At 35.6% G+C, this 25,574-nt stretch overlaps 1 protein-coding gene across 1 annotated transcript in view; it reads left to right on the top strand.

Moving 5' to 3' along the window:
* Window positions 1-25,574, top strand: part of LOC113112297 (serine/threonine-protein kinase 32C-like) — a 48,380-nt gene that overhangs the window by 9,740 nt on the left and 13,066 nt on the right. The window contains exons 2-3 of the mRNA XM_026277729.1: window positions 8,733-8,788; window positions 21,496-21,647. Coding sequence (XP_026133514.1) covers window positions 8,733-8,788; window positions 21,496-21,647 — 208 coding nt within the window. The remainder of the gene's footprint in view (window positions 1-8,732; window positions 8,789-21,495; window positions 21,648-25,574) is intronic.

Genomic DNA, 25,574 nt, shown 5'->3' with positions numbered 1-25,574 from the left:
GCAGCGAGTGTTTTGAAAGCACCCATTAAACTGTATTAGCCCTTCAGAGCACGAGCAGAAAACAATGAGAGCTACGCTATTAATGATAGTAATCAGAGTAAACAAAGACTTATGGATTTATATCTGGGAAAAGTCAGAGATGCTGACAGTGGAGATAAGAGCGTATTGATTTAGTCGTTGTTCTGCTGATTTGCATTTGATTTAATGCTCTGCTCTCATTCTGACGGCACCCATTCACTGCAGAGCATTCACTGATGAGACACTGATGCAATGCTACATTTCTCCAAATCTGATGAAGAAAAAAACTCATCAATCTCTTGGATAACCTGAGGATGAGGGTATTTTCAGCATGTGAACTGTTCCTTCTGTGAAATCCATCAAGCTTCAGATCTCTAGTGTAGTGTAGCTGTTGTAGTATATGGCCGTGTGTGTGGATAAAGAGTTCATGATGACCGCTGCCAAGTACTGGATACTGCAGAAGTCATGGAGTCTGAATGTGCTTGTCTCAGGAGTTTTCTTTGAGACTGAGTGAAGCTGCTGTTAATGGAGACGCCTCTCATCTCTGACAGTAATATAGCGGTGGTGTTTTCAGAGACACACGTGGTCATGCATGAGCTTTGAAGATCAATAGTGTGTGTTCTTGTGTTATCCTTAAAGAAGATGAAACAGCAGCTTAAAGGCTCGTGGCTCTGTGATTCCTCTGCTGTGTAGTTCTCACTTTACTGTCTGTGAGAGAGGAAGAGCATGTTGGGTAATTACTGGAGGTAAGTGTGATAAGTGAATTAAAGAACATTAACATCACTGTGATAGTGAAGTGTCCATCAGCTTCCAGCCTCAAATTCATTCATGTTTCACCTACTGTTTTATGAATACTGCTATTTGCTGTGTTGTTTTAGCATTTAGATATTATTATAGTTTTTTGTTAATATTAGGAATCAGTTTTTTGCCAATATTTCTATTCTTTCCTAATATATCCTGTTCTATAATGACAAAACCCTGCTCAATTGGCAATTTTTCTGTTCTATTCTGATGATAACAACCCCGCTCAGTTGGCATCATTCTATTCTATTAACCACAAAATCTCTGGTGAATTGGCATTATTTCTGTTCTACTCTATTCTTTTCTAATAAAATTATCCTGGTCAATTGGCACTATTATATTCTATTCTAACGGGAAAACAAGATTCAATTGGCAATATTTCTATTCTACTATATATTATTCTAAGTACAATAAACTAGTAAACTGGCAATATTTCTATTCTATTTTATGATGATGACAACAGCCCCAGTCAATTTGCAATATTTCTATTCTATTCTACAATGACACAACCCCTAGTCAATTGGTAATATTTATATTCTATTCTACTATGATGACAACAACCCCAGTCAACTGGTAATATTCTATTCTATTTACAACAAAAGCTCTGGTCAGTTGACCATATTTCTATTCTATTCAAATTAAATTATCCTAGTCATTTTGCAATATTTCTATTCTACTATATTCTAATTAAATTATCCTGGTCAATTTTAATTCTTCTATTCTATTCTACTCTATTCTAATAAAATTATCATGGTAAATTGGCACCATTCTATTCTATTCTAATTGGGAAAAATAAGATTAAATTGTTTTATTCTAAAGACAATAACCTGGTAAATTGGCAATATTTCTATTCTATTTTATAATGACGACAACAACCCCAGTCAATTGGCAATATTTCTATTCTATTTTATCATGACAACAACAACCCCAGTCAATTGGCAATATTTCTATTCTATTTTATCATGACGACAACAACCCCAGTCAATTGGCAATATTTCTATTCTATTTTATTATGACGATGACAACCCCAGTCAATTGGCAATATTTCTATTCTATTTTATCATGACGACGGCAACCCCAGTCAATTGGCAATATTTCTATTCTATTTTATCATGACGACAGCAACCCCAGTCAATTGGCAATATTTCTATTTTATTTTATGATGACGATGACAACCCGTCAATTGCCAATATTTCTAGTCTATTTTATTATTATGACGACAACCCCAGCGAATTGGCAATATTTTTATTCTATTTTAACATGACGACGACAACCCCAGTCAATTGGCAATATTTCTATTCTATTTTATCATGACGACGACAACCCCAGTCAATTGGCAATATTTCTATTCTATTTTATCATGACGACGGCAACCCCAGTCAATTGGCAATATTTCTATTCTATTTTATCATGACGACGGCAACCCCAGTCAATTAGCAATATTTCTACTCTATTTTATCATGGCGACGGCAACCCCAGTCAATGGGCAATATTTCTATTCTATTTTATCATGACGACAACAACCCCAGTCAATTTGCAATGTTTCTATTCCATTTTATGAGGACAACAACCCCAGTCAATTGGCAATATTTCTATTCTATTTTATCATGACGACAACAACCTCAGTCAATTGGCAATATTTCTATTCTATTTTATGAAGACAACAACCCCAGTCAATTGGCAATATTTCTATTCTATTTTATAATGACGACAACAACCCCAGTCAATTGGCAATATTTCTATTCTATTTTATCATGACGACAACAACCCCAGTCAATTGGCAATATTTCTATTCTATTTTATCATGATGACAGCAACCCCAGTCAATTGGCAATATTTCTATTTTATTTTATGATGACGATGACAACCCGTCAATTGCCAATATTTCTATTCTATTTTATTATTATGATGACAACCCCAGCGAATTGGCAATATTTCTATTCTATTTTAACATGACGACAACAACCCCAGTCAATTGGCAATATTTCTATTCTATTTTATCATGACGACGACAACCCCAGTCAATTGGCAATATTTCTATTCTATTTTATCATGACGACGGCAACCCCAGTCAATTAGCAATATTTCTACTCTATTTTATCATGACGACGGCAACCCCAGTCAATGGGCAATATTTCTATTCTATTTTATCATGACAACAGCAACCCCAGTCAATTGGCAATATTTCTATTCTATTTTATCATGACGACAGCAACCCCAGTCAATTGGCAATATTTCTATTTTATTTTATGATGACGATGACAACCCGTCAATTGGCAATATTTCTATTCTATTTTATTATTATGACGACAACCCCAGCGAATTGGCAATATTTCTATTCTATTTTAACATGACGACGACAACCCCAGTCAATTGGCAATATTTCTATTCTATTTTATCATGACGACGACAACCCCAGTCAATTGGCAATATTTCTATTCTATTTTATCATGACGACGACAACCCCAGTCAATTGGCAATATTTGTATTCTATTTTATCATGACGACGGCAACCCCAGTCAATTGGCAATATTTCTATTCTATTTTATAATGACGACGGCAACCCCAGTCAATTGGCAATATTTCTACTCTATTTTATCATGACGACGGCAACCCCAGTCAATGGGCAATATTTCTATTCTATTTTATCATGACGACAGCAACCCCAGTCAATTGGCAATATTTCTATTCTATTTTATCATGATGACAACAACCCCAGTCAATTGGCAATATTTCTATTCCATTTTATGAGGACAACAACCCCAGTCAATTGGCAATATTTCTATTCTATTTTATCATGACGACAACAACCTCAGTCAATTGGCAATATTTCTATTCTATTTTATGATGACAACAACCTCAGTCAATTGGCAATATTTCTATTCTATTTTATGAAGACAACAACCCCAGTCAATTGGCAATATTTATATTCTATTTTATGACGACAACAACCCCAGTCAATTGGCAATATTTCTATTCTATTTTATGAAGACAACAACCCCAGTCAATTGGCAATATTTCTATTCTATTTTATGACGACAACAACCCCAGTCAATTGGCAATATTTCTATTCTATTTTATGACGACAACAACCCCAGTCAATTGGCAATATTTCTATTCTATTTTATCATGATGACAACAACCTCAGTGAATTGGCAATATTTATATTCTATTTTATGACGACAACAACCCCAGTCAATTGGCAATATTTCTATTCTATTTTATGACAACAAAAACAACCCCAGTCAATTGGCAATATTTCTATTCTATTTTATGACAACAAAAACAACCCCAGTCAATTGGCAATATTTCTGTTCTATTCTATTCTATTCTATTCTAATGATAATAACCTGGTCAATTGGCAATATACTTTTCTATTCTAATCTATTCTATTAACAACAAAATCCATGGTCAACTGGTGATATCTCTATTCTATTCTATTTCATATTTGTTGTGTTTACTCTGTTATATCCGCCTGTATGAAGTTTGTTATTTGTGTCCTGTGCTGTGCAGTTTTCTTCCATTAGCATGTGTGGATGTGTTTTGTGTGTTTGTTGCCCTTGAGCGTCCCGTCCGTCGTTTCCTCAGACGGTGTATCGATTATCAGGAGATTCCTGAAGCACGTGGTTCTTTAGCTCCAGGGACACTGAGATGTTTCAGGCCAGACATTATGTCGTCTGACTCTTGTCTTTTTATTTACGGAGGAACACGTTGTGCTGTTCTTCGCTTCTTCATGCACATTTGTTTATTCTTCTGACATGACGTCCTGCAGAAGGCCAAAGAAAGACTTTCACAATATAAATGTTCTCCAGAGAAATCTTCAGAGAAAATCAGAAAAGATAAGAAGTTCAGTTCCGGCAGTTACTGGTCTGTGAAGAACTGCTCATATCTCAAAGTATAATCTGCTCTTTCTCCAGTTCTCTTTGAAATATACTGATGTGTTTGGTAAGAGGAATCAAACACTGGAGTCAGATCATGTGCTTTAGACGTTTATATTTCTAGCGCTGTGTGCAGAAGTGTGAATGCACCGCAGCTTTCCTCTTGGCAGTTAATCTTGAAATATCGCCAATCCATCAACATTGTGCTTTGCATCATTGCAAGCCTTTAAGTTGCTCAGTTGGGGTTTAAAATATGCTTAATATTCACTTATATTAACTTCATAACACTGACATAGTTATTAAACGGAACTGAATCGAAATTCATTTAAACTAAACTAAACAAAAATGTGTAATGTTGCCTTTGCAGCTAGCTGAAATAAGTTTAAGCTTTTTGAAAATCAAATTGTCCAATATTGGCACTGCTATTCTCCTGTGAAGCTGCTTCTGTGTTGACTCTGTGTTGTATAAAGCGCAGTAGAAATGAACTTGACTGGGTTTGTCAGTGTTCGTGTGTCGGCTGCACTGGTACAAGGTGATTTAATAAAAATGCTCTTCATTAATGCATGTAGAAGCTCTGTTTCTCACGCAGGTCTCACATTATCTCTCAGCACATTTCACATTACCCATCATGCTCAGCACGCCTCTGTTTTCGCCCGCCAGCCGTTCGTGCCCTTGATTGTGATTAATAAGGAAAAGCTTATGAAAATTACATAATCTCTTTTTGCATAATTAATGGCAGCATCTCCAAACGAGAGAGCTGAGTGAGGACGAGTGGAGATGTTTGAGGATTTGAGATGTTCTGAGTGATGTTACTGTATGTTATGACTGTGTGCTGATGGTTCGTGTGTAATGTTTATATCCACTGGGCGGTCCGTGGGCACGACTGATTTACAGAATTTACATATGAGAGCTAGGAACTGTGCATTTATCTGCTATTGAACAATCACAGTCCAGAAGCTGAACTGAACTCTTTTATAATGTAAGATTTGAAAGTTTCATGCAGCGTTACTTTAGTATCAAGATCGGTTCATGTGAGACCATCTCCCAATATTTCCGTCCTCTTTATTTCGGATGCTGACAAATGATGAATTCTGATGAATAGAAGCACCTCACCATTCCCAAACTTTTGACTGGTATTACAGTGTGCAGGCCATTATCATTAGCTGGAGTGCTGTATGGCTCAAGATGGACCTCAGACAGGAAGAGACACTAATGACTTCCTCTGTGTGGGTTTCCTGCCCACGAGTGCCAAACCGCTGTCAGTCATCCCCAAAAAACCTTCAGCAAGATGCTTCCTAATGATACCAATAAATACAGATACTCACAGTCAACAGGAAATTTCCTAAGAGTTGCTTTGCATTATTTATTTTTACTGGTAATGTGTTCTGCATAGTATTCACAACAAATGATCCAGCTTCATAGAAAATCATTGTGTTTATAAGATCTTAATATCTTCATGCCTTATAGTTGTATTCATCCGATTAGAGTTGGACTATGACTGAGCAATACAGAAGCGATCGAGATGAGTGCATGGACAGTGTCTCTGGCTGATAATACAGTGGATCTCATGAGCTCAGAGGCAGCTGGAGCATCAGTATTCATGAGCTCTTACATCCATTAGCGCTCCTTTGGAGATCTCTGATGTTGGCCTGATCCCAGCAGGAGCAGAGCCAGAGTTTCTTCTGCTGATGGACGCCTGCGAGGCCTTCAGCTTTCTCCATCGAGCTTTGTGTGAATTATGAGAGTAACTGCTGCTAAACTGTGAGAAATGAGCGAAGGATTCAATCGGTGAATGCATTTTCAAAAGATGAGATTGTTCTTCTCGCTCTTCAACTATGGAGTGGAACTTCTCCAAAGAGCCTCCTGTAATTTAAAGACTCGTTAGGGAAAAGAGTTTGAAGTATATAAGAGACGTCGAATCAGAGCTCTGAGAGTGACGGGTTTGTCTGGCTTTATTGCGTTCTGGGAATACGAGCCGTTCCAGCAAACAAAAGGCTAACCGTTAGTCATCTCAACAACTGCTGTTTTATTCTGTCTTTCTCGAAGTGTATTAAAGCGAGAGCAGACTTGCACACAGACTCCGGTTCATGAGCATTTCGATGCCAAGAACTGCTCAATTGCAGCACAAAACCATTTTCCATCAGGTCCAGCTCACTACTAAGGGAACATCAACCTGATTCTGAACTGCATGTACACATATTGGGGAAATAAGTAATTTGCATGACATTAAAGTTGCATATAATTATTGATTGAATTATAGTTATAATCCAAGATTTCTGTTGTTTTCAGAACTGATTTGTGAGATCCTAGTCTGCAAATTTAAGACGAGACACTAAAAGCAAAACCAATGTTGGTCAGTTTTGCCTCCATATCATGTGTTCTTTCAGACGAGTGGAAAGAAATGTTTGTTTTTTGTCTTGTCTTTATGGATTGATTAAAAAGAGAAATCCATAATGCAAGACCGTTAATATATCACCAAAGAATTATGAACCTAGATTTATCCAGATTAATGTTCTGGAAATATATGCAGATGAGTGCATATTTAATTAAATATGGATGTTTAAACATAACATGATGTAATATAAGACACTTGTCTTAATGTAGCGTTGTTGTTATTGAGATACTGTTATCATTTTGTTAATATTTTGATTTCGCTTTTATTTCTACATTTTCTGCTTAAATGTACATTTTTAGTAAATTATTTTTATTTTTAGTCATTTTTATTTCAATTTTAGTTTCAGTTATTTTAGTACATAAAGCTAAACTAAAATAAAATAAAAATGTTGCCAGCTACAGGTGCTTAAATAAAATACGTTTTTTTTTTTCAAAGTAAAAATATGTTTTAAGTTTAGTTTTAGTTTTAGATTTCATGCAGTTTGTCCCAGTGTTCCTGTTTGTCACAGTAAAGTTGTTTTGAAATGCAGCGCTGTAGAAATACATGTGCTTGACTTCTATGGGATCAGGCTTCAAGAAGCGACCGCAGAATGAGATTCTTAAGAGATGCTGGGAGTCTTCACGAGTGTGTGTGTGTGTGTGTGTGTGTGTGTGTGTAACCGGTTCATTGTGGTTAAAAGCGCAGCAGAAAGCTTTAGTGGAAGGAAGCTTCAGTCTGCTTCAACACACAAGCTTTCAAATGGAAAGTAAAGCTTTTGGAGCACAAATACCTCAGCAAATCACTAAATACAGATCTAATGAGATCAAAACCCACAAGCTCTGATATCTGATGCTTGAATATATCGAATATAAACTCTTCGTTTAGCTTCACAAGATTTATTAATTTGAGATGCAAAATGACATGTTTTCTGAAGTTTCTGATTGAAATGATTAATTGTAATGAACAAATATCTGCCAATGGGGTCAGAAAAATAAAAAGGAAAACAAGAATATTTTCAGACCTCATTGGCATATTATTGTCCCTGTTTTCAGCAAAATATGACATTTTTCTCCTAAAACAGGAGGTGATATGTTGAGTAACTGTTCTTCTCCGGTCAGTGTATCTTGATTCAGAAGCTGTGCTGGGAAACAGACTCATACACACTCAATAATAACATGCCTGACGTGGTCTGAGGTGTGTTTTCTGCTGATCTCAGCTGGATAAAGGTTGAATCGATGCGCTCTGTTTTCTCATGACTTCACACACGCTGGAGTTTTTCTGCTGCTGACATCAGACGAACAAACACAGCGGCTCTGTGAGCTCTTCTTCTGACACAAACTGAGTTTATTTCTAATGCGCCGTGTGTGAAGAGTGTTTCTGAAGCTCACAGACCAGAGAAAACACCTGCTTAACAGCTGCTGATTTTGCAGTTTTAATCCTGTTTAAATGTAGCTCAAGCCGTAGATCATGGGTTTGATTTCCAGGGAATACATTCATTTATTAAATATATGCCTGCGATGCAATGTCAGTTCCTTTGACTGAACGCATTTGCCGAATGCATCAACATATAGATGTCTTGATGTTCACAGTCTGATCAGAGGAAGGTACTGTAATTGCATTTCCTTGTATTAATTGACTCTTTCTCTTATTCTGTTTTGTAGTGAACTTCGATCACTTCCAGATTCTGCGTGCCATTGGGAAAGGGAGCTTCGGGAAGGTGAGGGCACACTGTAAAAGAAGAGTTCCTCCAGAACGAGTGGAGCTTGTACAAATAGATGAATAAACGTATGATGAAAGATTGCTGTGGCACATGTAAGTACAGAACGAGATTGAAATCAACCCTGGGTGATTCAGCCGCTCTAATTACCCTGAGCTCCTGTTATCTGAAACCAGGCCGGCTGAGATTTAACTAGGCCTTAAGTAATTACAATTCAATTCTTCCATTAATCTGGACCAGAGCAGGTAATTAATTTAAGACTCATCCTCTGCGTGACACTTCTGCTGTGTGTCTCGTCTGGAGAATGAGCTTTAATAATCGCTCATGTTTGTCTGTTTCTGAAACGATCTGAGGCTTTATTTCAAATGTACAGTCAGAAGAATCAACCGTGGTTAACTCTATAGTGCAGAGGACAGAAAAAAAAGCTGGTTTGTGATGACCTTTGATTCGGCCTGCCATGCAATATCATAAGAGCAGGGAAAAAATAGGAAATAATCTGGATTTTATATTTTTGTTTCAACAATTTTTTATTTTATTTTTATTTTTTGCATTCAAATAAAAAAATCAGTATCAGTAAATAGTATAAAAAATCAGTCAATTTAAAATGAAATGTAAAAAAAAAAAACAATATAAGGGAATTTTAAATATATAAAAAAAAAACTTTACAATTTTTTTTATTTAAATTATTGTAATTTTTGCAGTGAAATGTAAAACATAAAAATATAAAAACAAAATAAAAATTTAATTGTTTAAAATATAATTAATATAGTTGGATATGTAATGCAACATTTTACTTTTGGTCCATGGCCCTCAATCAACATGATTCAATATGATTTTTAATATGATGAAAATCAATGTGATTTTTACGCTCTATTGAGACACTATAATAGTTACACTGATTTACTTTTATTCATATTTTGAATAATTTTTTAACTATACTTACAATTTTAGTCATTTTATTGTGTTTTTGTCTTCTATATATATTAATGGAGTGTTTTTGTTGTAGTTATTTTGGTACATCAGGTTAAGCTAACTGAAAATCAGAAATCTTCCTGAAATAAAAAGTTTTCTTTAAGTTTTTAGTTAATTATAATAACCCTGGGCTGATGAATCCAGCGAGGGATGTATAGACGAGTAAGATAGCTGAGAAACGAGAGAAACACTAGCTGAGCAATGAAATCATGTGTTATTAATGGAAGATATTATACACTCAGAAAAAGCACAAGCTGTAACTGAGGAGCTGCAGCACTTGAAGTGATCCTCTTCTGAAGTAAATCACGTCACATCTTCATCATCACGGCACCCATCAGAACATGAGAAACTCTTTACTCGATCAGAAGAGCTGAACGAGGACGAGCACATGCTTTAGTTCGTCTCTGTGCTGTTTATCTGTCAGTATTAGTGCAGGAGGACTGAATATATTACATTACACGCTTGTAGCGACGCCGGGAAAGCCTCGAAACATCATTAATCTGAGAGAGACGGCAGGATCGCTAGCATGTGCTTCAAAACTGCTTTTCCAGATACGCTCAGAGTGTGACACGTAACATATTGTGCATTTAATTCAAGAGCGTTTTATCCGATTAACTTCCCATTGCTTCTGTTATTATTTCTGTAACTGTTTGAACGACTAGAACTTTATATTCCCATGGTGAAAACTCTGCAGATCTTATATGCATGACGGGTAGGTGGCTAATTGCATTTTGTGCAATTTGAGGATTAATGGGATGCTTGGTTGCCTAGCAACTAGAAGTTAAATTTGAGTTAGAATACGACCCCCAAAGTTTTTCATATGAAGCGCCAAGAAACAAACTTGATTGAAGACCATGCACCAAAACTAAATGCTGCATTATATCCAACTTTATTTTATTTAAATGTATTTAATTAAAAAAAATATATATATATATATATTTTATATATTTTATCAAATTTCAAATAAAATGTAATATTTAAGATATAGATTCAGATTGCTTAACGCATGCAGAATAATTACAGTAACAACACAGACAACAGTAATATTCAAGAGGTGAAATTAATTTATTGGTAATAACAACCAGTGAAGGAAAAAAATACAAAATGTACATATGTACGTTACCGCAGTTTTACAGTTAAATATTAAGTAACTTACATTTTAGAAAATTTGACCAGTTATTCCCTGCATGACTTGCTTTGGCTCTTTCAGGTGTTTGAATTGGGTTATACTTAAAAAATAAATCAAAATCCTTGGACTGTGGACGGGCAAAATAATCAAGAAGTATCAAGGCATTCACTCTCTTTATCATCTTTCCCTGAATCTCCCTCTCTCTCTCTCTCTCTCACGCACATTGAGTTTCTCTGCAATTTGAAATAAGCACTTTCAATAATCTATATTAATTATGCAACCATCAATTTATGTCCCTATGATCACAGTCCTACTACTGATGACCTTATAAATCATAAAAGCACATATATTTTTCTAAGAGTATAGCTGTTTTGCTAATAGCTTAAACTTTACCTGAAGGTTCCTGCTCTGACTCAAAAGCTTAATTGTCCACCCCCCTCTTTTTTTTTTATTGATTTTATCTATTGTAAGTCGCTTTGAATGAAAGCGTCTGTCTGCCAAATGATTATATAAATATTAGTGTATGTGCTATGTTTATGGAAAAACTATACTTTCAAAAAATATATATATTATCATATTATTAAGAATATTCTAACTACAAGCAACAGCACAAATTAATAAAATATTTGGGAGTTCAAAGCGGTTTGCAAATCATTTGAGTCATTTTGGAGTTCGGAGCGGCTTCGCGGATCATTTGAATCAGTTTGGGAGGTCATAGCGGGTTTGGAAATCATTTGAGTCAGTTTGGGGTTCGCGAATCATAGCTGTATATGGATAGGCAATATTTAACTAATTTATAAGCTAAATTTAGTGTCTTGTTTGAGTCAGTTGGGGGATCGGAAATCATTTGAGTCACTTTGGGAGTTCGTAGCGGGATCGCGAATCATTTGAAGCAGTTCGGGAGCTCAAAGTGGGTTAGCGAATCATTTGAGTCAGTTTGGGGATCGCGAATCATTTGAATCAATTCGGGAGTTCATAGCGGGATCGCGAATCATTTGAGTCAATTCTTGAGTTCATAGCGGGTTCGCTAATCATTTGAGTCAGTTTGAATCATAGCTGTATATGGATAGGCATTTTTAACTAATTTAGTAGCTAGTTCTAATTACGTTTTCCACGTGTGTTTTGGTGTGATATGTGAACTCATATTTTTTGTTTTAATGATGTGCCTTTTAACAGTATCAAGTATATTCAAAAACTAAACAAATAGTGCCTAAAAAGTGCATGGATCTAGGCTAATGTAAAGTTACATGATGATGTCATACTAGTGCGCGTGTGCATTTTGAGTGCGTTCTTTCACTGCATTATTCGGTGTATTCAAATGTGTTTATGAATGCATGTGAATGATCACAAAATTCAAGATATGGGGGTTAGAAAATGTATATATTTAAATCATTTTATGTAGAGTGCAATTTCAGTTTTTCTCCAAAAATCAGCGTGATTAAAATGTGATATTTTTGCGCGATTTTCTAAAATAAAGCCTGCCTCTGGATATAGCCAATCAGGCAGTGCTTCGCTGATGTTTGGTTATGTGGTGGTGTCATTTTCAATCTGCGATCGGCTGATTCGTAGATTCATAAAACCGTCAATTAATTCGCAGTTGCATTACAGCCTATTGCACATCAGTCTGATCGATTGCACAGCGGCAGCCGCAGACCAGAATGACCGTCAGATCACGGGGAAATGTCCCGGTGCTCCCGATGGCCAGTCCGCCCCTGATCATGTCATATAAAGTAGAATGAGATTTTAATAGAAATGAAAAAGCAGGCATGAAAACTGGTGAAAAGTTTGGAAGACACAGTGATTATGAGCTTTACTGAAACACACTTTCACAATCTTACATTCGTTCGTAAAAATGCAAGTAGGACACAACAAATCAAGAGCTAACGAGTACAGTAAAATGAGTGAAATATTATTATAATGTAAAACAGCTGTTTTCTGTGTGAATCTGTGTTAAAGTGTAATATATTTCTGTGATGCTCCGCTGTATTTTCAGCATCATTCCTCCAGTCTTCAGTGTCACATGATCTTCAGAAATCATGAAAATATGATGATTTACTGCTCAAGAAACATTTCTGTGGAAACTGTGATACATTAGATTTTTTAGGATTCACAGATGAGTAGAAAGTTCAAGAGAACAGCTTTTATTTGAAATAGAAATCTTTTGTTACATTATAAATTTACTGTCACTTTTGATCAGTTTAATGTGCCCTTGATTTAATAAAATTATTTATTTTTTATATATATTTTTTACTTTTGGTATAAATGAATAAATGTATCGACACCATTCAGAAATGTCACAAATAATTACAGAAAAATAAAAGAAAACTACAAGTGACACTGAATTAGATATGAAATTTTAAAGACAAACTTATTAAGTGTTTTATTGTAAAATATGCTGCAATAATCTTTTATTTACAAATTTAGATTTTTTTACATCGTTGGCAGGACTTGGCAAACTAAAACAGTCAATCCATCAATCAAGAAGCAATTAAATATAATTTTTATATTGTATTAAACATGCATGACTTAATTCATAAAAAATTCCCCTACATGATAAAACTGACCCATTAAATGATATTTAGCAAAACTGAATTTTAAAATGTTTTGAAATCGAGGTTTGACGAAATAAGCTTCAGTACACTGACTTGATGCGAAAGATTTGTAAATGTTCTGAAGCTTCATGAATCTCAGAGTTTTGAAAGCATTGCCCTCACTTACATTCGAGATCCGCGTGTATTTGATCATAAATGAAACTCTAATTAATTGTGTTATATTCGTTATGTTCGATCGCTCGTTCTTCTGTGTTTATGATGCCATTAGTGATTAATTGAGTCCCTCTGTCACATGAGCTCGTCTGAATGAATACTTCAACCCACAATGCTTTCTGAAATTGTTTGGTTGTTTTACAGTGTGTGTGTGTGTGTGTGTGTGTGTGTGTGTGTGGGCCGCAGATCTTCTCTCTCTCAGATGAATGTGTTCAAGAGCTAATGAAGCCTTCAGTGTCTCATCTGGTCTTCCTCTCTCTCTGCTCATCTGATTCCAGCCCTTTCATTTTTAATGTTCGGCCGGTTCCAGGTCTCGCGGTGTGTGTGTGTGTGTGTGTTTGGATGAGATGTTTAGATGCTGGGTGAATGATGTGTTTTGTTATTGAGGTTGTAAGTGTGCTTTCATTTCCTGCACTGCATCGCTGAAGACTGAAGAGAAAACACATTTACACGAGAGGAAATGATTTCTCTTTGTCACAGACAGACTCATCTTGGAAACAGTGAGTGTGTGTGTGTGTGTGTGTGTGTGTGTGTGTGTCACCTAATTAAGTTTTTCCAGTCAAAAATGACCGGCCTTTAAAAAACTGTTCATAAATCACGGTTATGCTGTATTATCACCAAATATTGGATTGAATCTTTCTATCCACTTGTTTTGTTTCAATCAGAGCATCAATGACCTCATGCTCCTCGGTTTTTGAGTAAAAAAGCTTTATGAAATGCATTTTATTAAATTTTTCCATATGATTTCTTCTTAATTGCGTATTTTCTTTTTACATTTTTCTGGACTCTGTTTTTAATGGATACAGTTGAACAACAGTCTAATAAAAGTTTAACAAAACATACTTTTTTTTCGTTTTAAATTACATGGATTTCAATTTAATGGTTTAATTAAATTTGAATAAATAAAATAATAAAAACAAAAGCATGTCAAATAAATTCAACCCATAAAACCACTTCATTTATAAAAAATAAAAAAATCACAATAATATAAAATGTTTTGTTTTTCAGAAATTCTGTGTATTTTTAATTTTTCTGGTATTTAAATGCAGGCATCATTATTTTTTTGGCAATCAAAGTGCTGCACAACAGAGATTTATTGTTAAAATAAATAAAAAAATGTGTATGATTATTTATATTTTTTATTATTGTTAAATAGACACATTCTACTGTACAGTGGTAAAGTCCTTCTGTCATAATTTCTTCAAGTTAAACCAAACTTTTTTCTTATTTAAGTGTTCAGCCCTACTTTGATTTATTAGTCCAAAATCAAATCTGATGTAATAAATCACATTGTTATGATTGTATTCCACGATTTTGGCCATGTTCACTCAAAAACTGAGGCGCATGAGCTCAGATCAATGAGGCTTGCGATCAATCAGTTCCTTGAAGAAACACAAACCCTGTACTGATTGAAAGAAAACAAGCTGACAAAAAGGACAAAGCCAAGATGTTGTGATAATACAGCATAAAAAGAAATCTATAAACAATCATTTGTGGGCCAGTCATTTTTGAGTGTTTTTTTTTTTAAAAACCCTATGTGAGCGAAGTCAGTAAGTTTTCGTCCGATGCAACAGCATTAAGTAGCATTTTTCAGGAAATAGAAAATCCTCTGTGGGATTTGAAGAGCCTTTAGTGCTTCTGGATGTTAAAGGTTCCTCTTGGAAGCACTGATTCCAGTAAAGCTGTGTTATTTTAAGAGCGTGAGCCTGGAATAGTGACCAGACGGATCGGCTCTTTGCTCTTAGATCCGTGTCTCTTCGGCCTGTAGCCATCTTGCTTCGCTCCACAGTTCTGTGACCCAGAAAGCAATTGTTTTTGATTGGAGCTCTGCTGTGGATTGAACAGGACACACTTGTGCTTGGTGACAACAATGGATCGAGCGGCTAAATATATCAGAGTCATGGGAATAGAAGAAGCTTAAAAAGTGAAGACACTCTGCAAACGCGACCAACACATTATGCAACCTTTCATAAAAACCTGCGCCTCATACCTGACACGCTTTATGAGCGCAGAATGCTGCATTACTGCAGACGTGACCTCACCACAAACTGAGACGCTCAGTTAACAAACATAATGCATTCAAAACATGAAGATTATTTTAGCATTGCCAAGAATCTTTATTTTATAAAACAAGTCAGAACTTCATACCTTTCAACTAAAGTCATATTGTGTCTGATCTGCAACTTCTCATTAATGAGGGAATGCGATTTTACTGTTATTACAGCATTTTTTATTATTTTAATGCAAAATATCTATATATATTTTTTTCAGTATTGATGAGAAATTTGATCTTAATAAATCATTGTCTAAAATTTATAACATCATATAATCTGAGTATTATCAGTGTTTACTCCATTGGAATGAATGGCTTTTTATTCAATTCCTTAGAATTTTAAACTCACAATTGCTCAAAAATAGTCAAAATTTATGAAACCTACATCTTTATTTCTAACAAAAATCACAAATACTACTCTGTAAAAAGTTTTCAAATAAAATAAATAAATTTTACTTGCATCAGTTTTCACTTTCAGTTGCAGTTTTTCATGTTGCAACGGTTTGTCAGTAGACATATATTTGTTTATCAACAAAATTCAGTGTGTGAGATAAGGGGAAAAGCCTAAATATATATATCTATATCTATATATATGTATGTTGACACTATTATGACTTTATAGATCATTTTCCAAAACTGTTTTTGACTCCTATGGGACTCCATACATATCCGGGTCAAAAATGACCCGAACACGAAACCTCTCTAATCTCCTAATACACAATTGTAAAAAAATGTGGAGAAAAACTATATGTATTTTGAGGGTCTCAAAGCATTTGCAAAGTTTCATTCCCATGCAAAAACGATTTAGATTTTTTAAAGATATTTTCATGTATCTCTTGCGTGTTCAAATCGCACCTGACTGCACTATGAATGGAATCACAGCCATCATACACATGTTTATATATTATCCTGGATTTGCAGATTCAGTTCTAGTAATGATGGTGAGGAGCTGCTGAGATATTCAAAATTAAATATTGCTCTATATGGAGTGACACCTGCGTCTGAGAAAGAGAAGTCGTTTTTCCTCATTAGGATTCTGACAAAAAATTGTAACCATGGTAACCATAGTCTCCACCAAAATACCATAGTAACTGCACTTATGCTGTCATCCGAAACGAAAGGTAGCAGATCACATTTAATTTGATGATTTTGTCCGAGGCTGCGGTGAATCATTTAATAAGGTGTCATTTCAGCTCAGCGCGTGTGTCGACTGAATATAATCTCGTCTTATGAAATATAGCTTTTCAGTCCATACACGTTGACTTGAAGTGAGAGAGATAGAGAGAGAAGATGCTTTGTGCTTCTGTCCTTGTCTTTTCTCACCCGTTTCTCTGCAGATTTCATAACAAAGCATCAAAACTCTTCTCTGAAGAGCTGCTTCATGCATTCACAAGCATCACACTTAACCTTATTTATGTCATAATAAAATCACATACAGTGTTTAATAGAGGAAGTTTGGTATTACGTTGAATGGAAGTGAATTTGTAATTGCTTCTTGAACAACATAATGACAAAGATGTTTAATTTTTCACATAAAATCTTCTTTAAAGTGGTCTGTAAATCTTTTGCATGGCATATTTGAGCTCTTTGTACCATTTAAACACTTTAACGACCTACTTAGTACAAAACAAGCTTTTATTTAACATTTATTAAATGCTATTATTTTGTTAATATTGTGAACATTTACTGACAGAGGGCCAGAATTAGAGTTAACAATAATAATTTTTGCAAATGTATTGAAGGAACATATTAAAATAATGATAAATCCATGCCATGACCTCTTTAACAGCTCTATCTCTGGACTTTAATTTTAGTTAGTTGTATTGTGTTTTTGACATTTTTATATTTTTAATATATCTATAGTTTTTTTTTTCTAGTTAAGTTCTTAAACTAAATGAAAATTTTAATTGTTGCCTTGCCAACTAGCTGAAATTAAATAAGTTGACATTTTTTTATATTTATTTTATTTCACTTGATGTTCATTTCAAGTACTTGAAATGCTTTTATAGTTTTAATTTGAGTTTTTAATTTGAGTTATTATTAAGCTAAATAAAAACGAGAAATGTTACCTCAACAACTAGATAAAATAAAATAAGTTTTTGCCTTTTATTTTGTTTCTGAATAAAAAACAAATAAGGCTTTAAATTTAGTTAACCTTTTAGTAACTTTGTTGTGTTTTTGTCATTTGTATTATTATTTTAAAATATGTTTATATCTTTTTTTTCCACATTTTTGTTAATGTTAGTACATCAAGTTAACATAAATTAAAAGTAGAAATGTTGCCTCGACAGCTAGCTGAAATAAAATGTTTTATTTTGAAATTAAAATGAAACAATGAAATTTTAAATGATTATTTTAATTTTAGTTTTATTTTAAATATGTCTATATAGTTGTCATTCTTTTTTCAGTTTTGCATCTAATTTCAGCTGATGCATATTTTATTTTAAGTAACAAAAATAAGTTTTTTTAATGGTTTTAGTTGTGGTTGATGATAACGCTCCTCTGAGATCCTCTGGTCAGCAGGATTTCACACGCTGTTTCTCATCAGGACGCTCCTCGCTCGTAAGAATCTGCTCTGGGATTCTCTAAACACATAAACAGATGATGATAAGTGTGAAATGATCTGTGGACTGGAAATGTTCTCCGGTGGGATGGGTTTATTCTGCTCTTTATCTCACAGCTTCAGTGTGACTCGGTCAGAGCTCGGTTAGGCCTCGATCCGCTCGCTCCACAGTCTTTGACCACAGCGAGCAGGTGGAAGGACAGACAGCATTGTTATGATGTTTCCCAGAGCGGTGACTGAAATATCAGCTCAGAACAGCTGGAAACGGCCTTTCAGCACAGCCCACGACTGACCTTTACCACACCGTCCAGTGTGTGTTCAAGCACAATCATTATTAATATTTAACCAAGTAAAAGTACTGAAAATAATATGACTAAAGTAAGAGTAAAAAAGTAGTTTGCTGAAAAAAAAAATGAAAAAAATCCTAAATTTGATTCCAGTAAGGTAGTAAATAAATAAATAACTTCATACATATTATTAGATATCAAAAATAGTAATAATAAAAAAACTTTTGTCTAATTGACAGGCTTTAATTTTTCTTATGTATTTTAATTATTCCATATTAAGGATTTCCTGTATGTAATAAGTTATTACTTCTACGAGGCCGTTTTGGAGTTTCTGCGTGAGAGCGCCCTCTGGCTTCGAGTATGAATGAAACATGCACTGCATGAGAGTGATTAGCGCTCCATAATGTTCACATCGTCTCGTTTTGGATATGAATAAATCGTCTGGTCATACATAGACTATCTTGTTTATATGCCCATGTGCGCACACACAGAAAAAGTGATTTTAAATGCATCTGATTGACAGACTCTTATTTCAATGTTGTTGTTAATGTAGAGGTTATTTTCGCTCCAGATGTTCACTGATGGACTGGAGTGCTGTGGATTATTGTGATGTTTTTATCAGACTCTCATTCTGACGGCACCCATTCACTGCAGAGCATCCATTGATGAGACACTGATGCAATGCTACATTTCTCCAAACCTGATGAAGAAACACTGATCTGGGATGATCTCAGGCTGAAGATATTTTCACAGAATGTTGTTTAGCAGCAAGAAAATGGATTTGTTGTCAAAGCAGAAAAGGTCTTGTTTTTCTGGTTTCTGCTGGTTAATGTGCTTATGTTTTTATGGAACGGATGATTAGATCTCAGTCGGGGATGCTGTTATCAGTCTCATCTGGGAGGGTGATATTTGGGCTGTTTGTCTGAGTTATCATCGCCTGCGGGAAGGTTTGTATTCGAGGTGTCTGCTGTGAGTCACGGCTGGATCAAAGCGGATGCAGTTAGGGAAGGTTTTAGAGTGTTTTCTAAAGATCAGGAAAACAACATTTATACTGGATGCTTTGAAGGCCATTTCAACAAGATTATTTAGCTTGCTTGTTTCTAGTGCGGACACGCTGTGTCTCCTTTCATTTCACCTGAATGAGGACATGTGGAATATGTTAATATATCAGTAAAATAAGAGTCATTCCATCAATCGATTTCAGGATATAAACGTATAACAGTAAAGACGTTCTGCATAACATGACCGATACATTATCACATGATGAATCTGATTCGTTTATCTCTGATCTGATTGTTTTTAATCCCAGTTTTTTGGTTTAGAGATCTTGGCTGCCTGGCATCGCTTCTTGCTCGCAGTGTTACTTTGTGGTTTTATGTGGGACATAATTTTTTATAAGCACCTGTAATCATGCCATTAAATCACAAAGATAGTCATGAACAGGGTCAGGCTTGCTATTGCCAGAAATGTCTCAGCATCATCAGGTTTGGCAAGAATAGGCCAAAAAAATTGTTGTACTGGACTTGAATTTTGGCAGAACGTCAGTATTGACAATAAGGTCGATACTGTCTGACTCAAAACGCATCTTTTTAGCTGTGCATTTGTTGAATGAGCACTGTGCAATGTCCGAACTGATTGCACTATATTTTCACTGTTTTATGTTTTATTATTGTTTTATTATTAACTGTTTTAAAATGTTTTAATCATTTTAAAAGTAAAATTACTTGTTTTATTTTTGTTATTATTTTTCTTCATGATTATTTTACTTTCTCTTATGTAAAGCACTTTGAATTACCATTGTGTACGAAATGTGCTATATAAATAAACTTGCCTTGCCTTGCCTTGAATGATGGGTTTTGGGAAAGCTACTGGAGAATTATAGACTTTGCTTACTGGAATATCTCACAAGTTATTTTGACAAAAACTATATTAAACCAAATTCAGGGTTGTTTTGGCTAGAAGTGGGTTACTCATAGCTGGGCTTTATCGGGTCTGTTGTAACAGATACAGTGACGAAAAACTCTAGAACCACGTTTCATTCTGTGAATGGAATTGTTTTAGAATGAATCGGATGAATGAATGATTCATCATCTTGATTTGTCTGTGAATGAGTGATTCATTGATTCAGTGGTTTTATTACAGAATGAATCCATGCTTTGAATGAATCGGTTGAACTGATGATTCAATAAATCACTTGTTTTGTCTCTGAACAAATCTGTACTTTTGAATGAATCAGTTAAATGAATGATTCAATGACTCACTTTTGGACCTAAATGAATCTGTCCTCCTCTCACTTGTTTCATTCCTGAATAAATCTGTTTTTGAACTAAATTGTTGAATGAACGAATCATTGACTAGCTTCTTTTGTTGGCTAATAAAACAGTGTTTTTGAACGAATCGGTTGAACTGATGATTCAGATCGCTTGTTTTTTTTTTTCAAACAAATCTGTACTTTTGAATGAATCAGTTAAATGAATGATTCGATGGCTCACTTTTGCTCCTAAATGAATCAGTTCTTTTGAACCACTCGCTTGTTTTGTTCCTGAATAAAAACAGTTTTTTTTTTTGAACGAATCTGTTGAACGAACGAATCATTGACTCGCTGTTTTGCTCCCGAATTAAACAAATAAATATCAATCACTGTAAAATCCCATGGTAATGAACTGAAAATATCTGTATAGTGACGTGCATGTGCGGTGATATAAGTTATTAGCAAGTCCATGTGACCGGCCTACTGCCCGACCTTTGACCTTTATCTCTGTCTCACATCTTGATTATCATTTAATGAGCTTTTAATGCAGATTCTGAGCCGTGACATTCTGTGCCGGTCGAAGCGAGCGTGTTATTAATAGGACGTGGGTCTGTGTTGGTGTATATGTTCTCGTTAGCGTGCCCTGTGGTGTCTTTCTCATTGCGTGTTCATCTGTGTGTGTTTCAGGTGTGCATCGTGCAGAAGAGGGACACAGAGAAGATGTACGCCATGAAGTACATGAACAAGCAGCAGTGCATCGAGCGGGACGAGGTCCGGAACGTCTTTAGAGAGCTTGAGATCCTTCAGGAGATTGAACATGTGTTTTTAGTAAACCTCTGGTGACTATCCTGTGCTTCCTCCGATTCTCTCGTGTCTTCTGCATGTGCATGATGATGGGAATCGTTTTTCATACAATTCGGTACATAATTTCTTGATTTCAAGGAAAAGTTCCCCCCAAAATGCTGGAAAAGTGCTGAAAATTTGCTCATCTGAGTTTGTTTCTTCATCAGGTTTGTAGAAATGTAACACTGCATCAGTGTCTCATCAATGGATGCTCTGCAGTGAATGGGTGCCGTCAGAACGAGAGTCTGATAAAAACATCACAATAATCTACAAGTAATCCGAAAACAAGACAAAACATTAAAGTTTAAAGCCATTTAAACTTTGATCTGTGCAGATTTCTCTCCTGATTCAGACCAGAACACTTTTTCACTGGAGGAAGTGTTATTATGGATTATAGACTCTATGTGTTTGAGTTAAAATCATCTTAATGCTGGATGTGTTTCAGGTTTTGTCTTCTCCAGATGTTCACTGATGGACTGGAGTGCTGTGGATTATTGTGATGTTTTTATCAGACTCTCATTCTGACGGCACCCATTCACTGCAGAGCATCCATTGATGAGACACTGATGCAGTGCTACATTTCTACAAACCTGATGAAGAAACAAACTCATCTCATGATTTTCAGCACATTTATTATGTGGTGAACTATTGCCTTAAGTAGAACGAAGCAATTACTGAGAAACGCCGAAAAACTGACATCTGCTCGTTTTGCATTAGTGACCTCGGGGGGGAAAAAGTGAATGGAAAACACACAACATGACGCCTGTAAACAGTGTTAAACTCTCTTAATCTGTTTAATGTGGCAGCTCAACCTGAAACAAGATCATTCCAGTAATCTCACATATTGTCTGACGTCACAGGAACTGAGATTTGTGTGATCGAAGGAGAGAAAGCCAGTCTGAGTAATAGATGTTTATCATCATTTATCTGCTCGGGTCATCTTTAAGGCTGTTTCCATAGAAACCCTTCATCACTTCCTGTCCTTCTGTGGCTCTCTGTTTCGCCGTATGACACTCGGCTCATAATTCGATCTTCTGCGCTCGTGTGCATCCTCTACATGTGATCAGTCATGCGGTGTGTGTGAGGCTAATGCTTTATCTTAGGATACTGTGTGTGTTCTCATTTTGGAGCGTTACATGAAGATGTGGAGAGTGATCTGATTTTTATCGATTACACTTCATCTCTCGTCTCAGTCTCCTCCATTTCCGACCAAACCGTCTGTGTTCACACATCAGGCCGTCTTCAAAAGCCAAAGCCACACAGAACGACACACACAGAGAAAGAAAGACTGAACACAATGCATCTCGCTCAGTCTCAGTCTCCATCTGTTCGTGATGGAGGCGCTTCATCAGATCAGGATATGCACAAAGTGTTGTTTATTGCTCAAGCGGCCCGTATGTGTGGAAACATCCACCTGTCTGGATCCACAGCTGTGGAGAAATAGACTTGATCAGACGGCAGGCTGTCGAAGCCAAGCACCTGCCTGCTTTTGTTCCTAATCACTGCCAACCAGAGAGTATAGAAGTCTGTTTCCACTGAATGAATGAAGAATAAAAAAGGGTAATTGGGAGAAATAAAAGGACTTTTTATCCACATTTCAGACTTTTTTTTCTTCTCTGAATTGCGTGAAATATACCCCACAAGAAAATCATGCAATTCTGACTTTATAACACTATGACAATATATCCCACAATTCTGACTTTTTGCAAGTGCAAGTTTATATCATGCAACTCTGAGATAAAAAGTCACAACTGCAAGATGTAAACTCACGACTGAGATAAGCAGTTGCAATTACCTTTTTTTTCAGTAGTGAAAAATTGGCTTCCATAAGATTTTTACGCTCTTTTCTTAATATTTTTTTTCTCCTTTTTTTTTTATGTTTGCTGAGTGTGAATATGGTAAATGTACAATGCACTTTTTCAAATTTTTCTACTGAGTGATTACATTCACACATCTTCCTCCAAACTCAGGATCCTTCTGTAAAGTGTTGTGTTAGTCTGGTTGTGTGTCTGAAGAGCGAGCACAAGACGTTTCCTGGATTCGTTTGAAGACAGTCTCTGATTCACTCTGTGATGGACGCTCGGGGGGTCTGCTGCTTGTAGTGTGATTTGAGCAATGTTTCTCTGACAGAAGTGGTTCTGTTTCTGAGAAATTGAATTTTGTTGCGTCTTCTGTAAGCACAAACTGGATTTGCTGTAGCTTCCTGGAAGTGCCCAGCATCAGGACTATTACTCTGTGTGTGTGTGTGTGTGTGTGTGTGTCATATCAGGACACAACTCTGTATAATGACATGGGTATGACACAGGTATTACAAGGAGAGTGTGACTTATGAGCACATAACCCATGTCCCCATTTTTCAAAACACTTATAAATCATACAGAATGAGTTTTTTTGAGAAAGTAAAAATGCACAAAGTTTCCTGTGAGGGTTAGGGTTAGGTGTAGGGTTGGTGAAGGGCCATAGAATATACAGTTTCTACAGAATAAAAACCATTACACCTATGGGATGAACACACTTTACACAAAAACAAACGTGTGTGTGTGCGTGCGTGCGTGTGTGTGTGTGTGTGTGTGTGTGTGTGTCTGTGTGTGTGTGTGAAGGTCTGGTGTTCTTGAAGGACAGTAACACTTTGTTGAACGCTGAAGCATGTGGAGTAGGGAAGGACAGTTTGACATTGACAGCTCCATCTCAACACACAGTGTGTATATATATATATATATAATTATTTTTTTGAAGTAGAGAGGATTTTCTCTTTCTCTCAGAAGAAGCTTTCATGTGTCTCTCCTGAACACACTCTGAGCTTTGAAGAGCCGCGTCTCTGGGAAATAAAGAGGGCTTCCTCCTCCTCACAGGAAGCACAGAGTCTCCCTAAGTCTTTAAAATGTCACGTCTGTAGAAAGCTGTAATTACTGTATCTTTTACCCGCTCTGAGTCATGAAGCAGCAGGAGCACGGCTCCGTCACATTAACACACACACTGTCTGTCTAACACAACACAGCTCCGGAGGGCAGACCTCACATGAACAATCATCTGACTAACCAATCACAAGTCAGAGATCTCATCAAATCCTCAAATGATCCGAGCTGCACGCTTTATTTCAGTTTCAGTTCAGAGTACTTCATTGGAATGATTGTGTTTACCAACGTTATTTTAGCATCACTGAGAAACTATTATATTTCTGAATAAAATATACAAAAAAAGTATTATTAATATTTTGAATTTAGTTTATTGTTTTAGTAATTTTGTTTGTTTTTCTTACTTTTATTAATTTTAATTAAAAAAAAAATTCTTATAAATGTTTTTTTTCAGTTTTAGTTATTTTAGTACATAAATAAAATGTTGTGTTAGCAACTAAATCAAATTAAGTAAATTTTTTAAATCTTCTTTCAGAAAAGAATTATATATATATATAGAATATATAGAATAGAATAGAATATATATAGATAGAAATACAAATATACAGTATATCAAAAACAAATAACAATAAAAATATTATTAGAATAAGCTCTTTTGAACGTTTAAATTGGCAAGGCTTAAAAACACGTGCAAATAATACGATTTCGTTATGAGGAGTAGGAGGGGTCAGTCAACTGCCTGAGCATCTCTTTACGCAGGCTTTGGGGTTGGTTGAGATTAATCATCACGACCTTTCACCCCACTAGTGACAGCCCTGGACTCCATTGACTTTCAACGTGAACGAAAACATTTCGCAAAATATCAACTTTTGTGCTACATTTTTAGGTGAGTTCCTCCTTCCTTGTCTTCTCTTCTAGTTCAGGTTTTGCTCCAGGCGTTCCTTTGATCTCTTCACGTGGAGACTCTTGATCCTGTCGAGCATCTCTGTTGTAGAGGACACTCATCTCCGCTCTGCTGGAACTTTCCTTAACTTCAGAGCTCAGGAAACTTGTGAAGTTCATTCGGGA

This window comes from Carassius auratus, chromosome 13 (assembly GCF_003368295.1).
Source record: "Carassius auratus strain Wakin chromosome 13, ASM336829v1, whole genome shotgun sequence".
Taxonomy (NCBI): Eukaryota; Metazoa; Chordata; class Actinopteri; order Cypriniformes; family Cyprinidae; genus Carassius; species Carassius auratus.
Note: the sequence above shows the minus strand (reverse complement) of the source record. Positions and strands in the feature narration are given on the sequence as shown.